The sequence below is a fragment of the Centropristis striata genome, chromosome 2 (assembly GCF_030273125.1).
Source record: "Centropristis striata isolate RG_2023a ecotype Rhode Island chromosome 2, C.striata_1.0, whole genome shotgun sequence".
NCBI classification, from domain to species: domain Eukaryota; kingdom Metazoa; phylum Chordata; class Actinopteri; order Perciformes; family Serranidae; genus Centropristis; species Centropristis striata.
The window spans coordinates 2,456,058-2,477,558 of NC_081518.1; the positions used below are offsets into that span (position 1 = coordinate 2,456,058).

Genomic DNA, 21,501 nt, shown 5'->3' on the forward strand with positions numbered 1-21,501 from the left:
AAGAACTAAATATGACAAACCGTACAAAGGGCAGCATTTACAGTCATGGAAAAAAATATTAGATAATTTTTTTCTTCAGTTTCTTGTTAATTTTAATGTCTGGTACAACTAAAGGTTCATTTGTTTGGCCAAATATAACAATAACAACAAAAATAGCTGATAAGAGTTTAATTTAAGAGCTGATATCTAGACATTTAACATGGTTTTCTTGATAATGAGTTTGGTTATCATCAAGAAAACCATGTTAAATGTCTAGATATCGGCTCTTAAATTGAACTCTTATATATTTTTGTTGTTGTCATTATATTCGTCCAAACAAATGAACCTTTAGTTGTTCCAGCCATTAAAATTAAGAAGAATTTAAAGAAAAAGGGTGGTCTAATCATTCTTTCCATGACTGTAAATATAAAGAAAGGAAAAAAATTGAACTATATTGATATATATGCAATATGGTCCAATTCCATATCACATTTAAAAATATATCTATATTTTTTTATGTCGATATATCGCCCAGCCCTATTTCAGAGTGGTAACACCTAAACCTTAATGCCTTTAAATCATTAACATCCCGACTAATACTATGAGTAATTTACTCTACTCGACTGTACGATATCATTAACACATCCGTCCTATAAGAGACGTACTGTGAAGTGTACATAACAAGCTTTTGCTCTCCGGAGAGCTGGAGCGCCGGCCCAGATTAGCTTTTAGAGCTTGACAACCAGCAACAAGCAGAAAGCACGCCACACCTCCTTTGTTCCACAGGGAGCAGTCAACCTGAAGTCTGAAACATCATACTAAAAGCATTAAGAGAGACTTACAGTTTTACATTAGATTATCGAACATTGTGAGGTCTTTGTTATAAAGTGAAAGCACAGATTCAATATCCACTGCTCACTTCTTTGTTGGGGAAAAGAGCCGCACAGCTAAAACCGACAAAGATCATCAGAGAGAAGCAGGATGAATATACAGAGCCTCCACAGGGGAGAAGCTTTTTCCCTACTCAATTTGCCGAGCTGCTGTAACCTGCACTTTGCCTCTTTATTCTCACTCTGTGCCTCTGTGCTATTCACCCGGATGTTAGAAATGAAATAGAATCAAAGCAGACCACTCTATTCCTCCTGATGTCACCAACTCTAAGTAATCAGCTGTGTGGAGTCGTAAATAATTAATAAACCCACATGCATGCACAATTAGGGTTGTCAAAAGTATCGATACTAAAACGTTGTATCCGGATACGACGCTCATTTTAAAAAGTATCGATTGTTAATATTGTTCTAATTGTCATTATTTATTGTATTTATTTATTTTTTGCACTACCTCAGACCTGAAGCTTGTTATCATAGTTGCAGTTTATTTTTGCACAACTGTTTTTTATTATAAATATTTAACCTGTGGCTCTGTTTATTGTTTATTGTATCCTTTGGATCCCCATTAGTCTTCATAGAGACGAAGACTATTCTTCCTGGGGTCCACATTAAATCAAACAATTAGACAATTACATCATTACAGCATTTATACAGAGAATAACATGAAGTCATTCATCCTAACATGATTATAATAAGCATACATTTTACTATGATGTTCAATCCAGATGTATTAACATACTTGAGTTCAACTTAACATGATTTCATATTTTCATTCTGTTAATTTTTTACATGTTGCATTTTTCTTGTTAATAAAAATATTTCTGTTAAATTTTGGGGTCTTTGTTTTTATCCTTGTGGTATCGAAAATGGTATCGAGTATTGAATATTTTCCTGAGTATCGGTATCGAGCTGAAAATTTTTGTATTGTGACAACCCTATGCACAATACAAAACAAATTGTTATTGTGTCAGTTTATATTCACACCCTGCTTCCTACATGCACAGTCAAAGTTGGATCCTGTACCTAGGGCTGGGCAATATATCGATATAAAAGATATATCAATATATTTTAAAATGGGATATGGAATTAGACCATATCACATATATCGATACAGTTCAAATTGTTTTTCTTTCTTTCTATATTAATGCTGCCCTTACTAGGGTTTGTCATATTTAGTTCTTTTGTAATGTTTGTTATTCTTTTCTCATATAAATTTGTTTATTTGAAAAAAAGATTGGTCTATTTTATTTCAAAGGCTATTTTTATTTAAGATATTTATGAGAAAGTTATTCCTTTCTCATATAAATATATTTACTTTATATTACTTTTTACTCTTTTGTTCCTTTTTTATCTCTAACTCATTTTTAATTTAGTTCTTTATTACTATTTCAGTATTATTTTATTGTTTTCATAGTTTTTTTTAAATTTATTACTATATTTGTGTATCATTTTTATTGTTTTATTGTTTTTTTTGTAACTGTACACCACTTTGGTCAACATAGGTTTTTTTTAAATGTCACTTCATGGAGCTTTGACTTTAAAAATATGTTCTCCTGTTATACAGTATTTATGTTCACTTAAATAAACAGTTTCAATAAAACTGTCATGACATGTCATATTTGACTTTGACTGAACATTTGCGATAAAAATTTCAGGATATATATCGCATATCGATATTCAGCCTAAATATATCGGGATATGACTTTTGGTCCATATCGCCCAGCCCTAAATATTTATAATAATATAAAATAAATGTGTCGTGTTATTGTATATTGTGGTGGAATACATTTTCTGGAAAATCTATTGGATTGTCAATGTGATATATCTACCTGTACCTTTGTAGAGGATGCAAAAGTTATTATGACCAGTGTTATAGATTTATGTATCCCACCCAAATAAACTATTTTTATTCATCATTCCTTCTTTTCAGTACAGAAGGATTAATCAAAAAGTCTTCTGGACTGATGCATTTATAGGCAAACGTTTGTGAATACAAAACTGTTTGCAGCCGCCCCACCTTCCCCTCCGACCGAGGTCCACTGCCACAAATACATCTTTAATCTGTCAAAGAAACCGTAAATCTATGTGAAAAATATTGGGGGGCAGCAGAGACAGCCCAGAGCCATTACTAAGCTTAATGCTAACTATTTGTCAGTCATGTGAATTAATAGCTGAAGTGGTAGAAGGCTCTGCCGTTACTCAGCAGATCTCAAATCAACAAGTAAAAACAGCATCAAATGAACAACTAGCTGTGTGCATAAAAGGTTCATTCATGTCCTTAGTCCCTTCGTCATTATTTATCTACTCCAAAGTAGTAGTTGCTTCTAAGGTGTAGGCTCAATTAACCAAAACAAATAGTTATTTATTTGGTTCTTAGCTTACAAACTAGCCAGCAGGCAAATCTCACAGACAAACAAACATTATTCAGCAACAGTGTTTGCTGAAATAACTGCTAATGCTCCCTCCTACACTGCCCTACAAAGCCTAACTGCAGTAACTATTTTTTTTGGTCAAACTTGAGTTATAACTAAACATGAACCCCTTTATGTCTGTTTTATCTTGTGACATAGTTTTAGATTTCAATTTTGCTTTATTTCAGATAAATAATTATATAAAAACCACAAAATCCAACTCAAAACCAAGCAGTAATTGCACTTACCACGGTCTGCTTTGGATATATATACTAATTTAAACATATAAATAATAGAAATTATGAGTTTATTTGAAAGGGAAATTATAATCTAGATAGTGATTAAGTAAAAAAGTGAGATAAAATTATCTTAAGACTAAAATATAACATTTCTTTACAATATTAAGTCAAAAATACACAAATCTTTGAATATAGTTATTAAACACTTTTAAATACACTAATAACTAAATCAATTTGAAAATGTTTGTTCACTGAAAACAAAATATAAAAACTGAAAGAAGACGACAATGTTATAGTTACTGAACTCTGTTTATCATCACTATTAGATCCTTTTACAGCAAATCCATAGTGCAGTAACTACATTTTTGGGGTCAAAGGTCAAATAAATCATCATGATTTTTGAGCATAATAATAACATCATCAATACATGTAGAAATAAGAGTCATATTATTTATCTACATATAACCAATTTGGCTGGTTAGTTAAAAAATGTTTTTTAAAAAAGCAGTTTTTCTCAGTTTTACCTTTTGCTAGTTACTGCAGAACAGTACTTTCCCTACCACTGACGGACTCTGTGGGACTATGAAGGAGTAAACAATAAATACAAAATCTTTGAGATAAACAATGGCCTAGTGTGTCTGTCTGGATGTGTTATCTAGACAGATAGTCTATGGTTAGTCGAGCCAACTGACCGTCCTGAAATGCAAATTCAAAAAGAAAACAAACAAATCAAATAATGCAAGGAACTCTTTTGATGCGGAGATACTTCAGTTTTTTAAAAGAACCTCAAGACAAAACAAGGATTCAATGCAATGAATGGGAAACCAATTTGTAAACAGTATGAAAGTGTTTCTATATTGTCTGATTAATAACCCCTGCTCTACTTAATGCACCTGCTCAATGAAGTATTATGACACCAAAGCTTTTCACAAATTCACTGTTGGCAGAAGTGAAGGCTGAGCTCGCTAAAAAAAGAAGTTTGAAACCACTTCAGATGATAGAGAACAATGCAGCCAGGGTCCTCACTAACACAAAGAGCAGAGATCACATCACCCCGATCTTAAAGTCCCTTCACCGGCTCACTATTAGCTACAGAATTGATTTTAAAGCACTTCTGCTTGTTTTTAGTTTTTAAAGGGGGCGGGGCCAAACTACTTACATGACATGTTGAAACAGTATTCCCAAACCAGATCCCTTAGATCACAACATAAACAAGTAAACTACTAGTGAAACCGACCGTGAAGCAGCTTTTAGCCCCTATGGCGCCCATCAAAAACGCCCCAACTATCGCCATTTTCAAAACAAAAGTTAAGACCAAACTCTTTTTGGATGTTTTCTGCAGTTAATGCACATTGTTTTTTATGTTTGTATGCGTTATGTCTTTTTTTATTCTGTCATTTACTTTTAAACTGCCTCTTTGCTGTTGTCTTTTTATTAACTTATGGTGAATAAAGCAACATAATTCAAGGTTGTCCTTTTGATGTTTTAATAATTTATTGTGATAAAAGATGACTGCATAAGGTTAGGCCTCAAACAAGACAGATATGAGATTAATTAAAACAGCTTAAGTCAAGTACACGTAACAATTCAATGTGCTTCACACAAAAACAATGAAAAAGAAGTCAGTAAAAAAAAGTTATATACATATATATATATAACTTTACTTTAATTATTGCTAAAATTGTGTATATATATTTTACTTTTTATTATTGCTAAAATTGTGTATATATATTTTACTTTTTACTTTTATTATTGCTAAAATTGTGTATGGTTCCATATTTTTTTTCATGCTTTTAGTTTATCATTGTTTTTGTGTGAAGCACATTGAATTGCTACATGTATGAAATGCACTGTACAAATAATATGACTTGACTTGAGCTGTTTTAATTAATCTCATATGTGTCTTGTTTGAAGCCTAACCTTATGCAGTCATCATTTATCACAATACATTATTAAAACATCAAAAGGACAACCTTGAATTCTGTTGCTTTATTTGCCATAAGTTGATAAAAAGACAACTGCACCCAGTCAAATTATCATTAACTAGACGCTAGTTAATATTTAGTAATGGCTCTTCAGATATGTGACAAAAATGTGGAGGAATCACTCAAACTGTCATTGAATCACTTCCTACTTACAGCTGACTTCCTTAACATTAACACACACATTCTATGTTATTAAACTGCTCTTCTCCAGATGACATAAAGACTTTAAAAAGACGTGCATCTTAACGTTACTTTCTTATTTACAGACGCTGTCAACACCAAGTAACAAACTTGTTAAACTAGAGCAACAAAAAAGAAAAAGAAAAAGGAGTCTCCACGTCCTTAACTAAGCTAAAGCTAGCTGCCTTCTCGTTAGCTTCCTGGATATTTAAATGAATTGTGGCTTATTTGTGAAATGTTTACACTTTGTCAAACGTTTAGAAAGCCTGATATTATTATAAAAGCTTTGTGGCAAACATCAAATATTACCATTACACCTAGGAAAAAGTCAGCTAACAACAAGCTAACTAGTATTTCCCAGTGACACTAACAGCTGTAGCTTCACCTTGGCTGACATTATTTCAGTTAAATGACGGTAACATTAGATTAAACTGTATTAGTGGAGAAGTAGACTAACTATAGCAGGCTGGGCTCTGATCGCAGATTGATCAGGACATGATGCAGTTTTAGGCCTTTTCTTCAAGCATTTGGATCAGGGGTGAAAAAAAAGTGATCCAGGAAAAAAAAAGGGGCCAAGTGGCTGCAGGTTTTCATCCCAAACCAAGCAAAAACACACCTGATACGACTAATAAAGCACCAGAAGACAGCTCAGGTGATTAGATGTAGATCTCCTGCTTGCTTGAGAAAAAGAAAAAACAAAAACCCTGCAGCCACTTGGCCCTCTTTTTCCTGGATCACTCTGACACCCCTGATTTGGACACACTGTTCATTGCACCTTATTTGTTTCATAGCACCAACATTTTTATACTGTATATTCATATTTATTCTGCACTGGAATTCTATTCTACTCCTTCTTTAGACACTTTATATTTTATTGTTTTCTATATTTTATTGCTTGAAGTATGCCTAGGTTGTTCTTTTTACTTAATTGTGTTATTGTCTCTGTGTGTAATGCTGCTGCTACACTGTAATTTCCCAGCTTGGGATAAATAAAGTCTATCTATCTATCTATCTAAGTGATCCAGGAAAAAAAAAAGGGGGCCAAGTGGCTGCAGGTTTTCCTCCTAAAACCAAGCAAAAACACACCTGATACCACTAATAAAGCACCAGAAGACAGCTCAGGTGATTAGATGTTAGATGTTGATCTCCTGCTTGCTTGAGAAAAAGAAAAAACAAAAAAACCTGCAGCCACTTGGCCCTTTTCCTGGATCACTTTGACACCCCTGATTTGGATTATGAATGCTAATGCTAGCTTGTCCTCTGTGGCGTCAGCTAAGCTAAAGCTACCTGAAGCACTCATTTCTCTCTCACCTGGCCCGATACTATCTCAACTAAACGGCAACAAACTGGCCTGTTATCTGGCTTTAAAGGATATAAAGTTGGCACTGCGGGTTGTCACAATTATTATGACTTAAGTGGCATAAATTAGGCTCCACATCCCTAGCCCAGCTGGCAGCTAGCACGGCTATATAAGACTATGCTAACTATGCTAGGCTAACTATGCTAGGCTAAGTTAGCTGCTGACAGGCACAACCCCGGCGCTCTGAGGATTCCTCCGCAGAGAGAGTTGTCAACGTAGATACAAACAACGCAACAACGTAAATATAGTTACACACATTCCCCCCGATATATTATTGTTAGAAGATACTTACTAGCCGTAATGATGCCAGAAAATGACTGGAATCGTCTCTATTAGCAATGGAGGGAGGAACACACTAGACATGTAAAATGGTGGCTACTCCAGCCTCAGCACATCTACCGCAGGCGGAGGGATACACCGACTGACATACCAGTAGTCTGACTCTGCGGAGCCGCAGACTGCAGAGTCAGACCCGCAGCTCTAGACCCGTTGTGTTTCGCCACAGCGCCCCCACTATTCTAGTGGACGACTGTGGAACTGCAGCTAAATCAGCATAGATAGATAGATAGATAGATAGATAGATAGATAGATAGATAGATAGATAGATAGATAGATAGATAGATAGATAGATAGATAGATAGATAGATAGATAGACTTTATTTATCCCAAGCTGGGAAATTACAGTGTAGCAGCAGCATTACACACAGAGACAATAACAACACAATTAAGTAAAAAGAACAACCTAGGCATACTTCAAGCAATAAAATATAAAAATACAATAAAATATAAAGTGTCTAAAGAAGGAGGAGAATAGAATTCCAGTGCAGAATAAATATGAATATACAGTATAAAAATGTTGGTGCTATGAAACATATAAGGTGCAATGAACAGTGTGCATAAAAACACATAAAGTGCATAGACAGTATGTAATGAACCAGGCTATTATTTGTTATTGTACATTGTGATGGCATGTGGCAGGAATGATTTTTTATATCTGTCCCTATGACAGCGGAGAATCTCAAAATCCCTGAAGAAGTGAGTGCTTAATTAATCAAAGTTAATATTTTTCAACCGTTTTACAGATATAATTAGGATTGTCAAAAGTATCGATACTCAAAAAAGTATCGATACTAAACGTTGTATCTGGATACGATACTCATTTTCAAAAGTGTCGATACCCCCCTTGTACAGCATACAATCTCAAAATATTGTTAGAATTGTTTTTGTTTATTGTATTTATTTATTTTTGCATTACCTCAGACCTGAAGCTTGTTATCATAGTTGCAGTTTCTTTTTGCACAACTGTTTTTTATTATAAATATTTAACCTGTGGTTCTGGTAATTTTTACATGTTGCATTTTTCTTGTTCATAAAAATATTTCTGTTAAATTTTGGGGTCTTTGTTTTTATCCTTGTGGTATCGAAAACGGTATCGAGTATCGAATATCGAATATTTTCCTGAGTATCGGTATCGAGTTGAAAATTTTTGTATCGTGACAACTCTAGACATAATCAAGGCCAAAACCTAATAATGATAGACAAAAATACAAATGAGCAGTGTTTTAAATGGTTCATTTTATAGTTTTAAATGGTTATATGGTCACTCTTTTTACTACATTAGTTTGAATCACTATATTTTAGTAATGAGAAATATTTGCAATAAATTTAGTCATGGATTATTAACATTTAAAATGTTTGAAATAGTTTTTTTTTTCAAATGTTTGAATTTTGTATGTGTTTATCAGTTCCAAATTTTAATGAAAAGTGCAATATTCAATCCAAGATGGCTGACTTCGTGTTCATTTTCGGGTATGGGTTCTTTAGAGCTTTTGGTGCGTCTTCCCTCGATACACATATGTACCAAACTTCGTGTGTCTACGTGAAAAAAATCCTATATTGTGAGGCTCTTTTGAAATTTTCTAGGGGGCGCTAGTGAGTCATTTTGCAACGTCCAATCCCGTGAATACCAGAATACGTAAATTTCACGGGAGATTGACGTATACTCCAAATGTGGTGAGTTTTTGGAATATGATAAAGGCCTCAAATAAAGTAAGCAATTTATTCCCCCTAAAGAATTAATAATAATAAAAAAATAATAATAATAAAAATAAAATTAAATAAAAAATAAATAAAATAAATAAATACATAATTTAAAAAATAATTAAAAAAATAAAAATTAAATTAAATTAAATATAAATTAAAAAAATAAATAAATAATAAAAATAAATAAATAAAATACAAATTAAATTAAATAAAAAATTAAATAATAATAATAATAATAATAATAATAATAATAATAATAATAAACGGACCAATTACAACCGGGTCCTCGCACCTTCAGTGCTCGGTCCCTAATAAATCAGACACTGATGGCACATCGCTCTGTTTTTAAGTCTATTTTTTTTTTTTCAACCAAACATGCTTTGCCCTGGTTAGGGGGTACTTGGCTTAAAAAAAATATTTCACAGGGGGAACATCATTAAAAAAAGGTTGAGAACCACTGAAATAGGGGGGACGATGCTGCAAAATACAAGGGGTCTAGAACTGCGGGTCCAGAGCTGCGGGTCTGAGTCTGCAGTCTCTGCGGGCTGCAGGTTCAGACCTCCCAGTCAGAGATCCCAGAGGCTGCTGGTGAAAGCAGCGCGGCGGTGAGGAGCTGAAGTTTATCTGCGTCCAGTACCCGAGAGGACTCCTCCAGTCTGCAGAGACTCCTCCTGATATGCCAGAGTCCCCTGTCCACCATGGGTAACTCTTTATTATTCTGTCTTCCTGCTGATCTCTGACTGGTTGTTGTTGTTGTTTAATCATCCTGTTTATCCTCTTTCTGCTCGCTGCTGTCTAGCTAGTGTCCATCAGCTAACAGCTTGTTATCTTTAGCAGCTAGCTAACGTTTTCTCTTTGCTCTCATAAAACCCACGTGTGTCATGTGAGTATTTAAAACGTGTCTCGTGCTGTGTAATCGCTGTTAATTTCACCACACGGTGAGATTATTTTTGTTGAGATGGCATATTTTCTGTTAACCCCGCGGAAGGATACGTTTTTTTTTGGACCTGTCAATGTGGTGCTGCGGTCCGTTTACTCGTGGCAGTCAGTGATGACGACGACATGAATGTTATGACATTAGTTCAGTGGGTTAGTGCGCCTCCTGGTGGAGGTGGAATATTAGTGCGCCTCCTGGTGGAGGTGTAATATTAGTGCGCCTCCTGGTGGAGGTGTAATATTAGTGCGCCTCCTGGTGGAGGTGTAATATCAGTGCGCCTCCTGGTGGAGGTGTAATATCAGTGCGCCTCCTGGTGGAGGTGTAATATTAGTGCGCCTCCTGGTGGAGGTGTAATATTAGTGCGCCTCCTGGTGGAGGTGTAATATCATGGAGCAGGAGGTTGGGCTGGATTAAAGTGTTTCTTTAGTCACTTTGGTGCATTTCTCACATCACTATTTACATTTGCACAACAGTTAGTTCAACCTCCACAACATTTAGTTATTTTTTATCCTATTAATTTCATAATTTCATAGTTAGTTAAAAAAAAAATCACTTGTTACTGGAAAAGCTGGAGAACTATTAAAAAAATGTATATGTTTGTATCAAAATAGAACAGGGCAGATCTCAAAAGATAAAAAAATGTAATTTGATTGATAAAAATTGCCAAATTAGACTAAGTAACTTGATAAATTCAAGTTAATTTTAGTGTTTTTATGTGATGTGGAGAAGATATCAGTTTAGATTTATTTATTTGCACAGATATAATAAAATAAAATGACAAAGATAACAAATAATGTGACGTGCAGGGAGAGGCAGAAAACCCATATGGGCGTATTTAAAGCCTCCACCTAAAATTTCATAATTTCATAGTTATAAGTTAGTCATAAGAAAGTACTGATAATAGGAAAAATGTGTAAATATCAGGACAATACAGTAGGGTTAACTATCATTAATGAGGTTTTTGATGAATAATCATCAATAATGTGAATATAATGGCTGAGTGGGTAAAGGGGAAATGGTAGAACGGCTAAAAACAGTCTGATAAATGTAAAAATAAGATACATCACTCATCTTCACTGCAATAAAAAGGCGACTACTGATGAATAACATCATCGCACATGAATAAAATTTGACTTAATGCATCCTCAAGAGTCTCAGCTTTCCATTAATGCCTAATTTATGTAATTCACAGACTCAATAATGAAGCTCTGACTCTGGTTTGGTCTAAAGTCAGGATGGTTTTCATAGATATCAATAACAAACCAGTTAGCTGTAATAAATGAAAAGTAATGGCATCAAAAATTAAAGTGGCGTAATCAAACGCACTGGTTTAAAAAACATGATGCTGTCATAAGGTTATTTTTATGTTACGAGGATGAATTTCAGTAACGTGAAGACTTTGGTTGAGCCTCTTATCACATTACAGCTTTATTGTGTTAAATTGATCGTAAAACTGTTTGAGTAAACAAGAAATCTGCAATCAGAGGAAATGACTTCATCACACACTAACACTTAGTGCTCATAAAATACTAGACAGCTCTTAGATTTCACATATTGAAATATGGCTTAATAAGTGTTGTCTTTTCCCAGTTTCAAATGCTCCATTATACCAGTTAATTGGTGTATATATAATTTTTTTTACATTTACCAGAGTTTTCTAGCTGTTTTCTGCTGATTATTCATCAAAAAACTCATTAACCCTACTATATTGTCCTGATATTTACATATGATTTTTCTATTATCATTATTTTCTTATAACTAACTTATAACTATGAAATTATTAAATTTTAGGTGGAGGCTTTAAATAAGCCCATATGGGTTTTCTGCCTCTCCCTGCACTTCACATTATTTGTTATCTTTGTCATTTTATGTTATCTGATATGTTACCTGATATCTGATATAAAACACTAAAATTAACTTGAATTTATCAAGTTAATTGGTCTAATTTGGCAATTTTTATCAATCAAATTCCATTTTTTTGTCTTTTGAGATCTGCCCTGTTCTATTTTGATATAAATTGATGATACTTTTTTTTTAAAATCTCCAGCTTCTCCAGCAACAAGTGATTTTTTTTAAACCTGTTTACAGAATTATACAGCTCAACAATAAGGATTGAAGGACGTGTTAAAATGTACTACTTTTTTGAGTATCGATACTTTTGACAACCCTAGAATTTGACCACTGAAAAGTGTACCAACCCTGTCTCTGAAGGTCTTCAGGAGGGTTTTAAAGGTAGAGAGGGATCCTCTGCTCTGGTAGGGACTGGTGGTTCCTCCAACTGGGAACATAAAAAAAATGCATATCATGATATTGGCAACGTTCCTACTTCTTGATGTAGTGGTTAAAGTTGTTTTAATCACAAAAAGCTACTTACTCCTTGTAGCTAAACACATGCAGCTTTCAAAATAAGAGCACAGTGTGTTAACAGAATCCAACACAGAATTTACAAGAAGACTGTCAAAATAAGATGCCTTAAATAAAACATACAAGAACCTTTATTCTCCTTTACAAAATGTCATTAAAATATGCCCCCGGAACCCCTAAATGGTTATTTTTATTATTTGCTCATACTCAAGAGTCAAGAGTATTTTTTTTGTATTTGGCAACTGTTGAGATTTGCACTTCAAACTACATTTTAATTTTTTAATTATTTATACAGACTAAAAAAAATCATATTTTTTTATCTTTTAAGTATTTCCTAATATTGTCAAGAATATTGTTATCGCAAAAATAGCCTGCAATATCATGATATTCTTTTAGGGCCATATCGCCCAGCCGCAAAAGTGACATGACTGTAAAAGGTGAGTTGGTCATCAATATCAGCTCGAAGTTTCTCTCCACCTGGTGGAGGAGAGACTCAGGGAGTCAGTTTGATGTTGCTGTCGTTTATCATATAATGTCATATATCTGGTTATGTCCAAGAAACAGTTTGGACTGATGAAAATGATCTTAACATGTTGCATAATGTTGTGCTGTGATAATGTGGCCTTTCCTTCTGGTAAATCCTATATTTGTCGAGCCTGAAGACATTTTTTGAATCATAAGCAGCTCTATTGTCTGTTTCACTCTCGACTGTTAGTGAATGAATCAACACTTGTGTTTATTTAAGCTCACACCCATTAAGGCATTTTTTTTATTAGTGCGGCCCAGAGGCTTATCGTCTGAACAAACAACACTCAGCATTCATTCTGTCTGAGGACAAATAACACAAAGTTACCAGAAAACCTTCCTGTGTCAAATCTGGAACGTTGTTTTATAGACCAAAACCTATTTTATCAATTATCCTCAGTGATATATAGCCATGCTGGTGATTTTGGTTTATTTAGTTGTTGTTTTTTTGTTGCTATAGGTTGCTTTACACTGTCTTTTTTTCTCCCACATGACCTGAACGCACCATAGTATCTTCAGCATCTTCAGCATCTTTGATGAGGTTTTTTAAATAAAAGTCCACTACTTTTTTTTTTAAGGATCTGCTCATAACTTTTCAACAATAACAGTTGATTTAATAACATAATTTTGTATGTGTGGGAATTTTTAAGGTTTCCCTACACTTTTTTTTATTATTATGCTATATTTAGGTAGTGCAGAAATAAATAAAAGGCCTTCTAGAATTTAAAAAAAAGTCGTTGAAACCATAGACTGTATATGATAAATAAGGTTGAAACAGTAGAAACAAAATGTGATTAATATTAGTATAGTATTAGTTGTTCAAACAGTAGTAACAATATTTACAAATATGAGGTTTTGTATGTGTGGGGATTTTTAAGGTTTCCCTACATTCTTTTTTTTCTCCCACATTACCTGAACGCACCATAGTATCTTTAGCATCTTTGACCATTTTTTTAAAATATAATTCCTCTATACTTTTTTAAGGACTACCAAAACGTCTTTGAGTTATGTGCTGAAATGAATATTGCTATATTATTATGCTATAATTTGGTACTGTGGGTCAAAAACAGCAGCAGAAATAGAAAAAAAACCCTTCTAGAATTAAAAAAAAAAGTTGTTCAAACAGTAAAAACAATATGTAAAAATATGATGTTAATGCAGCAACGTAATACTGAGATTATAATATTTATATTTCTCTTATCTCTACAAATATTGAGGTTCTGTATGAGTGGGAATTTTGAGAATTCTCTCTCCACTTTTTTCTCCCACACAACCTGAACGCACCATAGAATCTGCATTGGAATGAATATTGCTTTTTTAAAATTATTATTATGCTATATTTTGGTACTGCAGGAATAAATAAATAAAAGGCCGTTAATAAAAAACGTTGAAACAGTAAAAACAATATCTCACCTCTACAAATATTGAGGTCCTGTATGTCTGGGAATTTTGAGGCTTCTCTCGCCACTTTTTTCTCCCACACCACCTGAACGCACCATAGTATCTTGAGCATCTTTGACTAGGTTTTTAAAAATATATATATTTATACATATATAATTTCACTACCATTTTTTAAGGATCGGTATAAATTGTGACTTTATACCTCTACTACTTTTATATTTCTCTTAACTCTACAAATATTGAGGTTCTGTAGCCTATGCGTGGGAATTTAGAGGCTTCTCTCCACTTTTTTTTTCTCCCACACGACCTGAATGCACCATAGTATCTTTAGCATCTTTGACTAGCTTTTTTTGTTTTGTTTTTAAATATATTAAAATACAAATATAATTCCACTACCCTTTTTTAAGGATCTGTATATGTTATGAGTTTACACCTCTACTACTTTTATATTTCTCTTATCTTTACAAATATTGAGGCTCTGTATGCGTGGGAATTTAAAGGATTCTCTCTCCCCTTTTTTTCTCCTACATGACCTGAACGCACCATAGTCTCTTTAGCATCTTTGACTAGGTTTTTAAAAATATATATATTTACACATATATAATTCCACTACCCATTTATTTAAGAATCCGTATATATTATGAGTTTACACCTCTTCTACTTTTATATTTCTATTATCTCTACAAATATTGAGGCTCTGTATGTGTGGGAATTTCGAGGCTTTTCTCCACTTTTTGTTGTCCCACGCCGCCTGAACGCACCACAGTATCTTTAGCATCTTTGACTAGGTTTTTAAAAATATATATATTTACACATATATAATTCCACTACCCATTTATTTAAGAATCCGTATATATTATGAGTTTACACCTCTACTACTTTTTAGATTTCTCTTATCTCTACAAATATTGAGGCTCTGTATGCGTGGGAATTTTGAGGCTTTTCTCCACTTTTTGTTGTCCCACACGACCTGAACGCACCATAGTATCTTTAGCGTCTTTGACTAGGTTTTTAAAAAATATATATATTTATAGGCTACATATATAATTCCACTACCCATTTTTTTAAGAATCCGTATATATTATGAGTTTACACTTCTAATACTTTTATATTTGTCTTATCTCTACAAATATTGAGGTTCTGTATGCGTGGGAATTTTGAGGCTTTTCTCCACTTTTTGTTCTCCCACACGACCTGAACGCACCATAGTATCTTTAGCATCTTTGACTAGGTTTTTTTTTTTTTTTAAATATACATATATAATTCCACGACACTTTTTTCAAGGATCTGTATAAATTATGACTGGATACCTCTACTATTTATATTTCTCTTATCTACAAATATTGAGGCTCTGTATGCGTGGGAATTTAGAGGCTTCTCTCTCTCCACGTTTGTTCTCCCACGCCACCTGAATGCACCACAATATCTTTAGCGTGAACTCCCCAGCGTCCCTGAATCTCCCACAATCCTGTTCGGTGGAGCTCCGCTGCTTCACGTTAGAGATCAGCTGAGCTGCGGAGCGCTGCAGTGAGACCAGGCTGCCGGAGGACCGGGACCAGACCGGGACCAGGATCGGAGCCGCTCGGGGCCGCTCGGAGTCTCTGTGGTCGGACTCGGACTAGACTGGAGACTCGGAGAGATTTTTATTCTAAAGGCTGCAAGAATGTGACTCCTTTATGTGTCGGGTTTTTTTTATTTTTTAACCCTGGACTGCGCTGATCGATCACACGGATTGGATCCCGTTTTTTTTAATTATTATTTTTATTATTATTATTATTGTTTCGGTCACCATCTGTCCCCTCAGTGCGGTAAAACACCTGGACTAAACGGTGCGGAGCTCCGAGGAGATTCCAGGTTTTTATTCCAGGAGTGGGAAATAATATGTCAAGAAGAAAACAGACCAACCCCTTCAAAGTTAACTGTAGGTATTCCAGGTATTGTCTCATGATATTTAATCAGCTGATCCGTGTCTACTTTGGCTGTTTGACATGAACGTGTTGAATTATTATTATTATTATTATTATTATTATTGTTTCTGCTGCATTAAAGCGTCTCAGCTGCTTTTTCCTTCATGTCCGCTGGAGCTTCTCATAGATTCATATAGATGTAATAAAGCAAAGACAGGATGGCCTCAGCACATAGCCGCAAACACTGTATAGTCTCAATATGTGATGTTATAGCTGAATATTGTAGGTCTTTTTTTCTCCCACATGACCTGAACGCACCATAGTATCTTAAGCATCTTTGATGAGGTTTTTTTGTTGTTTTGTATAAAATTCCACTAGACTTTTTTTTAAGGATCTGCTCATAACTTTTCAACAATAACAGTTGATTTAATGACTAGATCAAGGGACGACTATCAAAACCTCTTTGAGTTGTTGGTATATAATTATTATGCTATATTTTGCTATTTTGAGTCAAAAACAGCAGCAGAAATTAAAAAAAAGCCTTCTAGAATTAAAAAAAAAAAGGCAGATGATATTTCTCGCGTTATTTAATCAGCTGATCCGTGTCTACTTTGGCTGTTTGACATGAATGTGTTGAATTATTATTATTACTATTATTATTATTGTTTCTGCTGCATTAAAGCGTCTCAGCTGCTTTTTCCTTCATGTCTGCTGGAGCTTCTCATAGATTCATATAGATTATTACATATAGATGTAATAAAGCAAAGACAGGATGGCCTCAGCATATATTTTATAGTCTGAATATGTGATGTTAGGAGCTGACGTTTAGATATTGTAGGTTGTTTTTCATAAGACCAGTTGATGTTTCTTGTCAGTGCTGATGGATATCTCACTTTCATTGTGTGGCTGGTGTGAGAAAACAGCTCAAGACTTTATTGGCTCTAGTGGCTTTATTTCTCCCTTTTCTTTATTCCACATTGGTACAGAAGAGGATTAGGGCCACACATGAAACCAAAACTTTAAGGTCAGAATTATGAGAATTAAGTCAGAATTCTGACTTTAAAGTCAAAATTCTGAGAATAAAGTCAAAACTCAAATATTTTTTTCATGTGTGGCCCTAATCCTCTTCCGTACATTGGCCCTCTTTAGTAGCTGCAATATTTGTTTATTTTATTTATTTATCCTTTATTTATTTCTGGAGGAATCATTGAGGGCAACCAACTCCTCATTTACAGAGAAAACACAATGAAGAACAAACAACAGACAAAAAACATTAAAAACAGTGAAAGGCAGAGTTATTGTTATCGGTTATCATAGTTCAGTTATTGGTTATCATAGTTTAGTTATTGTTATCATAGTTATAATTGTGTTGTGTTTGAGTGAATGTTGTCAGATGTTCCAGGTCGATGCAGCAGAAAAACAGTATTTGTCCGGGGAACATTGAGCATATTGATAAAGTTACATATATATATATATATATATATATATATATATATATATGAAACTAAACTAAGTGAGCTGCAACATGTTTTGCCTGAATAAAACTGTGTAAATGAGCTCATCTTCTGGTAAATAGTTGCTTAAAAGTATCTGTCACTGAGATCAGTATGTAGATAATGTTTTAGTTTTATCACTTTGATCTGAACATAAAGCACACAGGCTGCAACGTCTTCTCATATTTCCTTTGAAATTGATAATGAGTGCAAACTGTCAGTGGTATCTTGTGGGTCGAGTCACTTTTCACTATTTGTGTGTTTTCTTAGTAGACGCATTCACAGAAGCCCTGAGTATCGTCCTGTGGTCGGCTGTAGAGCAGTTAGCTCGTGGCTAACCTTGTTTCTGGCTGCTGGGTTTTGGTTTGCGGCATCATTTCTGCAGATTAATTTAGCAGAAATTCATCTCAGGTGTTGGGAAGAAGCCAGAGAGTCTCATCACAACTAGAGATGTTCCGATACAGATTCTGATACCAGTATGTTATAACAATAATATCAAACTACACCTGCATGACTGTGATATGATTATCATTGTGCTTATTGTGGTCATTAAGCTGCAGAATCCCACATTGTTGGAGGATAATAAACTCCAGGATTTTCTCTGTTATCTTGGTATCTTTTACGCTCTCTGGGGAATTTTTCTCGTCCCTTCCAGAGTTTGCTGCTGCGTCTCGTCCTTCTTTTTCCCTTTTTGTTTTAGGAAATGTGTCGTGGTCTTTATGGTGACGCGTCTTCAGGTGTTTCATTAAACTGCTTGTGTTGAAACTAGCAACACTCGTGCCTCCACTAGAGATTTTATCTTTGCACACGTGTGACATACGTGTGTGTCTGTTGTGTCTGTGTTACGTCATCAATTCCTCCTCGTCCCTCTAAACCAGGGGTCTCAAACTCAAATTACCTGGGGGAAGCTGGAGGCAGTATCAAAATGACCAAAAAAAGACACAAAATTACTAAAAAAAAAGACACAAAATGACAGAAAAAAACTAAATTACTTAAAAAAGACACAAAATGACAGAAAAAAACTAAATTACTTAAAAAAGACACAAAATGACCAAAAAAAGAAACAAAATTACAAAAAAAGACACACAATTATTTTAAAAAAGGACACAAAATGTCCAAAAAAAGACACAAAATGACTAACTAATAACTAAATTACTTAAAGAAGAAACGAAATGACCAAAAAAGGTAAAAAATGATTTTAAAAAGACACAAAATTACTAAAAAAAGACACAAATTGACCAAAAAATACACAGAATTACCAAAAAAGACACAAAATTATTTTAAAAAAGCACACAAAATGTCCAAAAAAGACACAAAATGACAGAAAAAAAACTAAATTACTTTTAAGAAGAAACAAAGTGACCAACAAAGGTAAAAATGTATTTTAAAAAGACACAAAATTACTAAAAAAAGACACAAAATGACCAAAAAATACACAGAATTACCAAAAAAGACACAATTATTTTAAAAAGGACACAAAATGTCCAAAAAAAGACACAAAATGACAGAAAAAAACTAAATTATTTAAAGAAGAAACAAAATGACCAAAAAAGGTAAAAAATTATTTTAAAAAAATACACAAAATTATTTAAAAAGACACAAAATTATTTTAAAAAGACACAAAATTACCAAAAAAAAGTAATTAAAGGGACCTCACATTAAACTTTCATACTGATGCAGTATTATCAACAGTATCGGAGCTATTTCCCGTCCTGGTACCAGAATCAGAAGAACTCTAGTCACAGCTCACATGTTGTTAGATGGTGATCAGACGGGAGCAGAGTGTCTTTTACACTCTGTGGTTTGGTGTCGGCTCAGTTTGTTCTGACATCTCAACTACAAGAAACCTCACAGAGCAGCTGAGTGGAACAATCAGTGACTGGATGGATTTATGAGTTGACAGAAGAGAAGTAGGCAGCTATATGACTGATTGTTTTAGTCATTTTTTCAATCAAAATGACCAAACACTCTCTTTTTAGCTTTTCTAATATGTGAAATTGACACTTTTCTTTGTCATAAATCATCGTCAGTTGACTTTTCATCCATAAGTTTGACTTCTGTGAAGTTAAAATGGCAATTTCTCACTTCTGTCTTCTGGAAAATAATCATCAGATCAGCCGATAATGATAATAATTATTATCTGCAGCCCCACAGAGCTCATAATCAGCAGAAAGTGAAGCCTCAGCTATTCAAAATATGAACAATTACTCTGTACTTTAGATGACAGTTGTCGTCCAAATCAATAATTCTGTTGTCTCTTTTTATGGAAAGAAATATCTACAGTATGTCTTGTTACAATAAGCCTGTTCATACACATTTTACACACACACATTGACTGTTTTGTGAGTCAAGCATCCTTGTTTGTCCTGCATAACATCAATGACACTAATATGAACTGTAGCATCCAATTTCTATTTCATATTCTAATGAAATATTGACCTACAATGTAGAAAATTAGCATTATTCAGAATCAGAATCTCCTTGTTGAGGTAGAAGCTCTTAAATTCAATGCAATTTCTACATAAAACAAAAGCTAAAGTAAATATTGCATGATCAGATAAGATAAGATGCATTTCAAACTTAGTTTTAATAAATCATAATTGTAACAATTACTTCCTAGGCAGCGCAAACATGCACAAAATGAAGCTAATCTTTTTTTTTACTTGCATCTAAGCCGAAAGAAAGAGCAGACAAATTCTGCTGAAGCGACAGAGGTTATTAAAAAAATATCATACTACACCTGCATGACTGTGATATGATTATCATGAACAAATACAGCAGATTCAAGCCGTTTATTTTTAATTTTTTGAATAAAACAGTATACAAAACAGTAGTGCAACAGCAACTTAGATAAATAAATCTACATTTTTGCCCTAAAAGCCTAAATTTGCCACATTCTAATGCCACTATTCCATCTTAATCATTACATATTTTAGAGAATTATTATAAAGGAGAATAAGGGTTCTTCTATGTTTTATTTAAGGCGTATTATTTTGACAGTCTTCTTGTAAATTCTGTGGTGGATTCTGTTAACACATCCATGTGCTCTTATTTTGAAAGCGACATGTGTTTGCAGGCTGCAGGTTGGAACGAACCAGTAAATAGATTACTAATTTAATAAATGGATGGATAAATAAATTTAATAAATCGGAGCAATTTCCGATACTGGAATCAGAATCAGAACAACTCTAACTGAAATATGTTTCTATGCAGACACCTATACCTATGCATGCAATGAAAGTAGCTAATTTTTCACATGTGACTACTGACAGACCTGTATTGAAGAGGAAGTCTAAAGTTTAGATCACTCTGGAGCTTAGTTTTAATAAACTAAAGCGTTTGTTTCCTCCCTGTTGGCTCGGTGCCTCCTTCCTCCAGACCTGCAGCATGCTGACCTCTTCAGCACGCTTCACTTCACAGAAAGGGATTTCCCAGCGTAATCTGCTGCAGTTATGTATGCAGCAGCCCTCCTTTCTAAACATAGTCACTTTAAACTGCTGTTGAAATGCATCTTGTAATAATCCCTGTGAGCTAATGAGCTCATTTGCTGCTCTGAAACACTTCTACCAGTCCAGAGTGGAGATGAAAAAAAACCCTCAGAGGAGCAGATCAAAAACTAACGAAATAACAAAAACTAGAATGGAAAAAACCTTTTCGTTAACTGAAATAAAAATAAAAGCAAGAGTTTTTTTAAAAGAACAATAACTAACTGAAACTGTATGTGGTTTTGTGGTTACAAAACTAACAAAAATTATAGTGAAAATGTCAAAAAAGATACAAATTTACC

General features: G+C 34.0%; 2 protein-coding genes across 6 annotated transcripts in view; one reads left to right on the forward strand and one right to left on the reverse strand.

Moving 5' to 3' along the window:
• Nucleotides 1–7,467, reverse strand: part of ap1g1 (adaptor related protein complex 1 subunit gamma 1) — a 49,177-nt gene extending 41,710 nt beyond the window's left edge. The window contains exon 1 of the mRNA XM_059359078.1: nt 7,337–7,467. The gene's annotated coding sequence lies outside the window, so the exon portion shown is untranslated. The remainder of the gene's footprint in view (nt 1–7,336) is intronic.
• A 2,054-nt stretch (nt 7,468–9,521) lies between these two features.
• znf821 (zinc finger protein 821) overlaps nt 9,522–21,501 on the forward strand; it is a 42,610-nt gene continuing 30,630 nt past the window's right edge. For 3 of the 5 annotated variants that reach the window (XM_059359186.1, XM_059359154.1, XM_059359162.1), the window contains exon 1: nt 15,719–16,235. Coding sequence is in view for 3 of the 5 variants with exons in the window: in XM_059359154.1 (XP_059215137.1) it covers nt 16,196–16,235 (40 nt within the window). In the remaining 2 variants the exon portion in view is untranslated. Of the gene's footprint in view, nt 9,790–15,718; nt 16,236–21,501 lie in introns of those variants that run through there. The other 2 variants (XM_059359178.1, XM_059359171.1) reach the window with 1 other exon arrangement.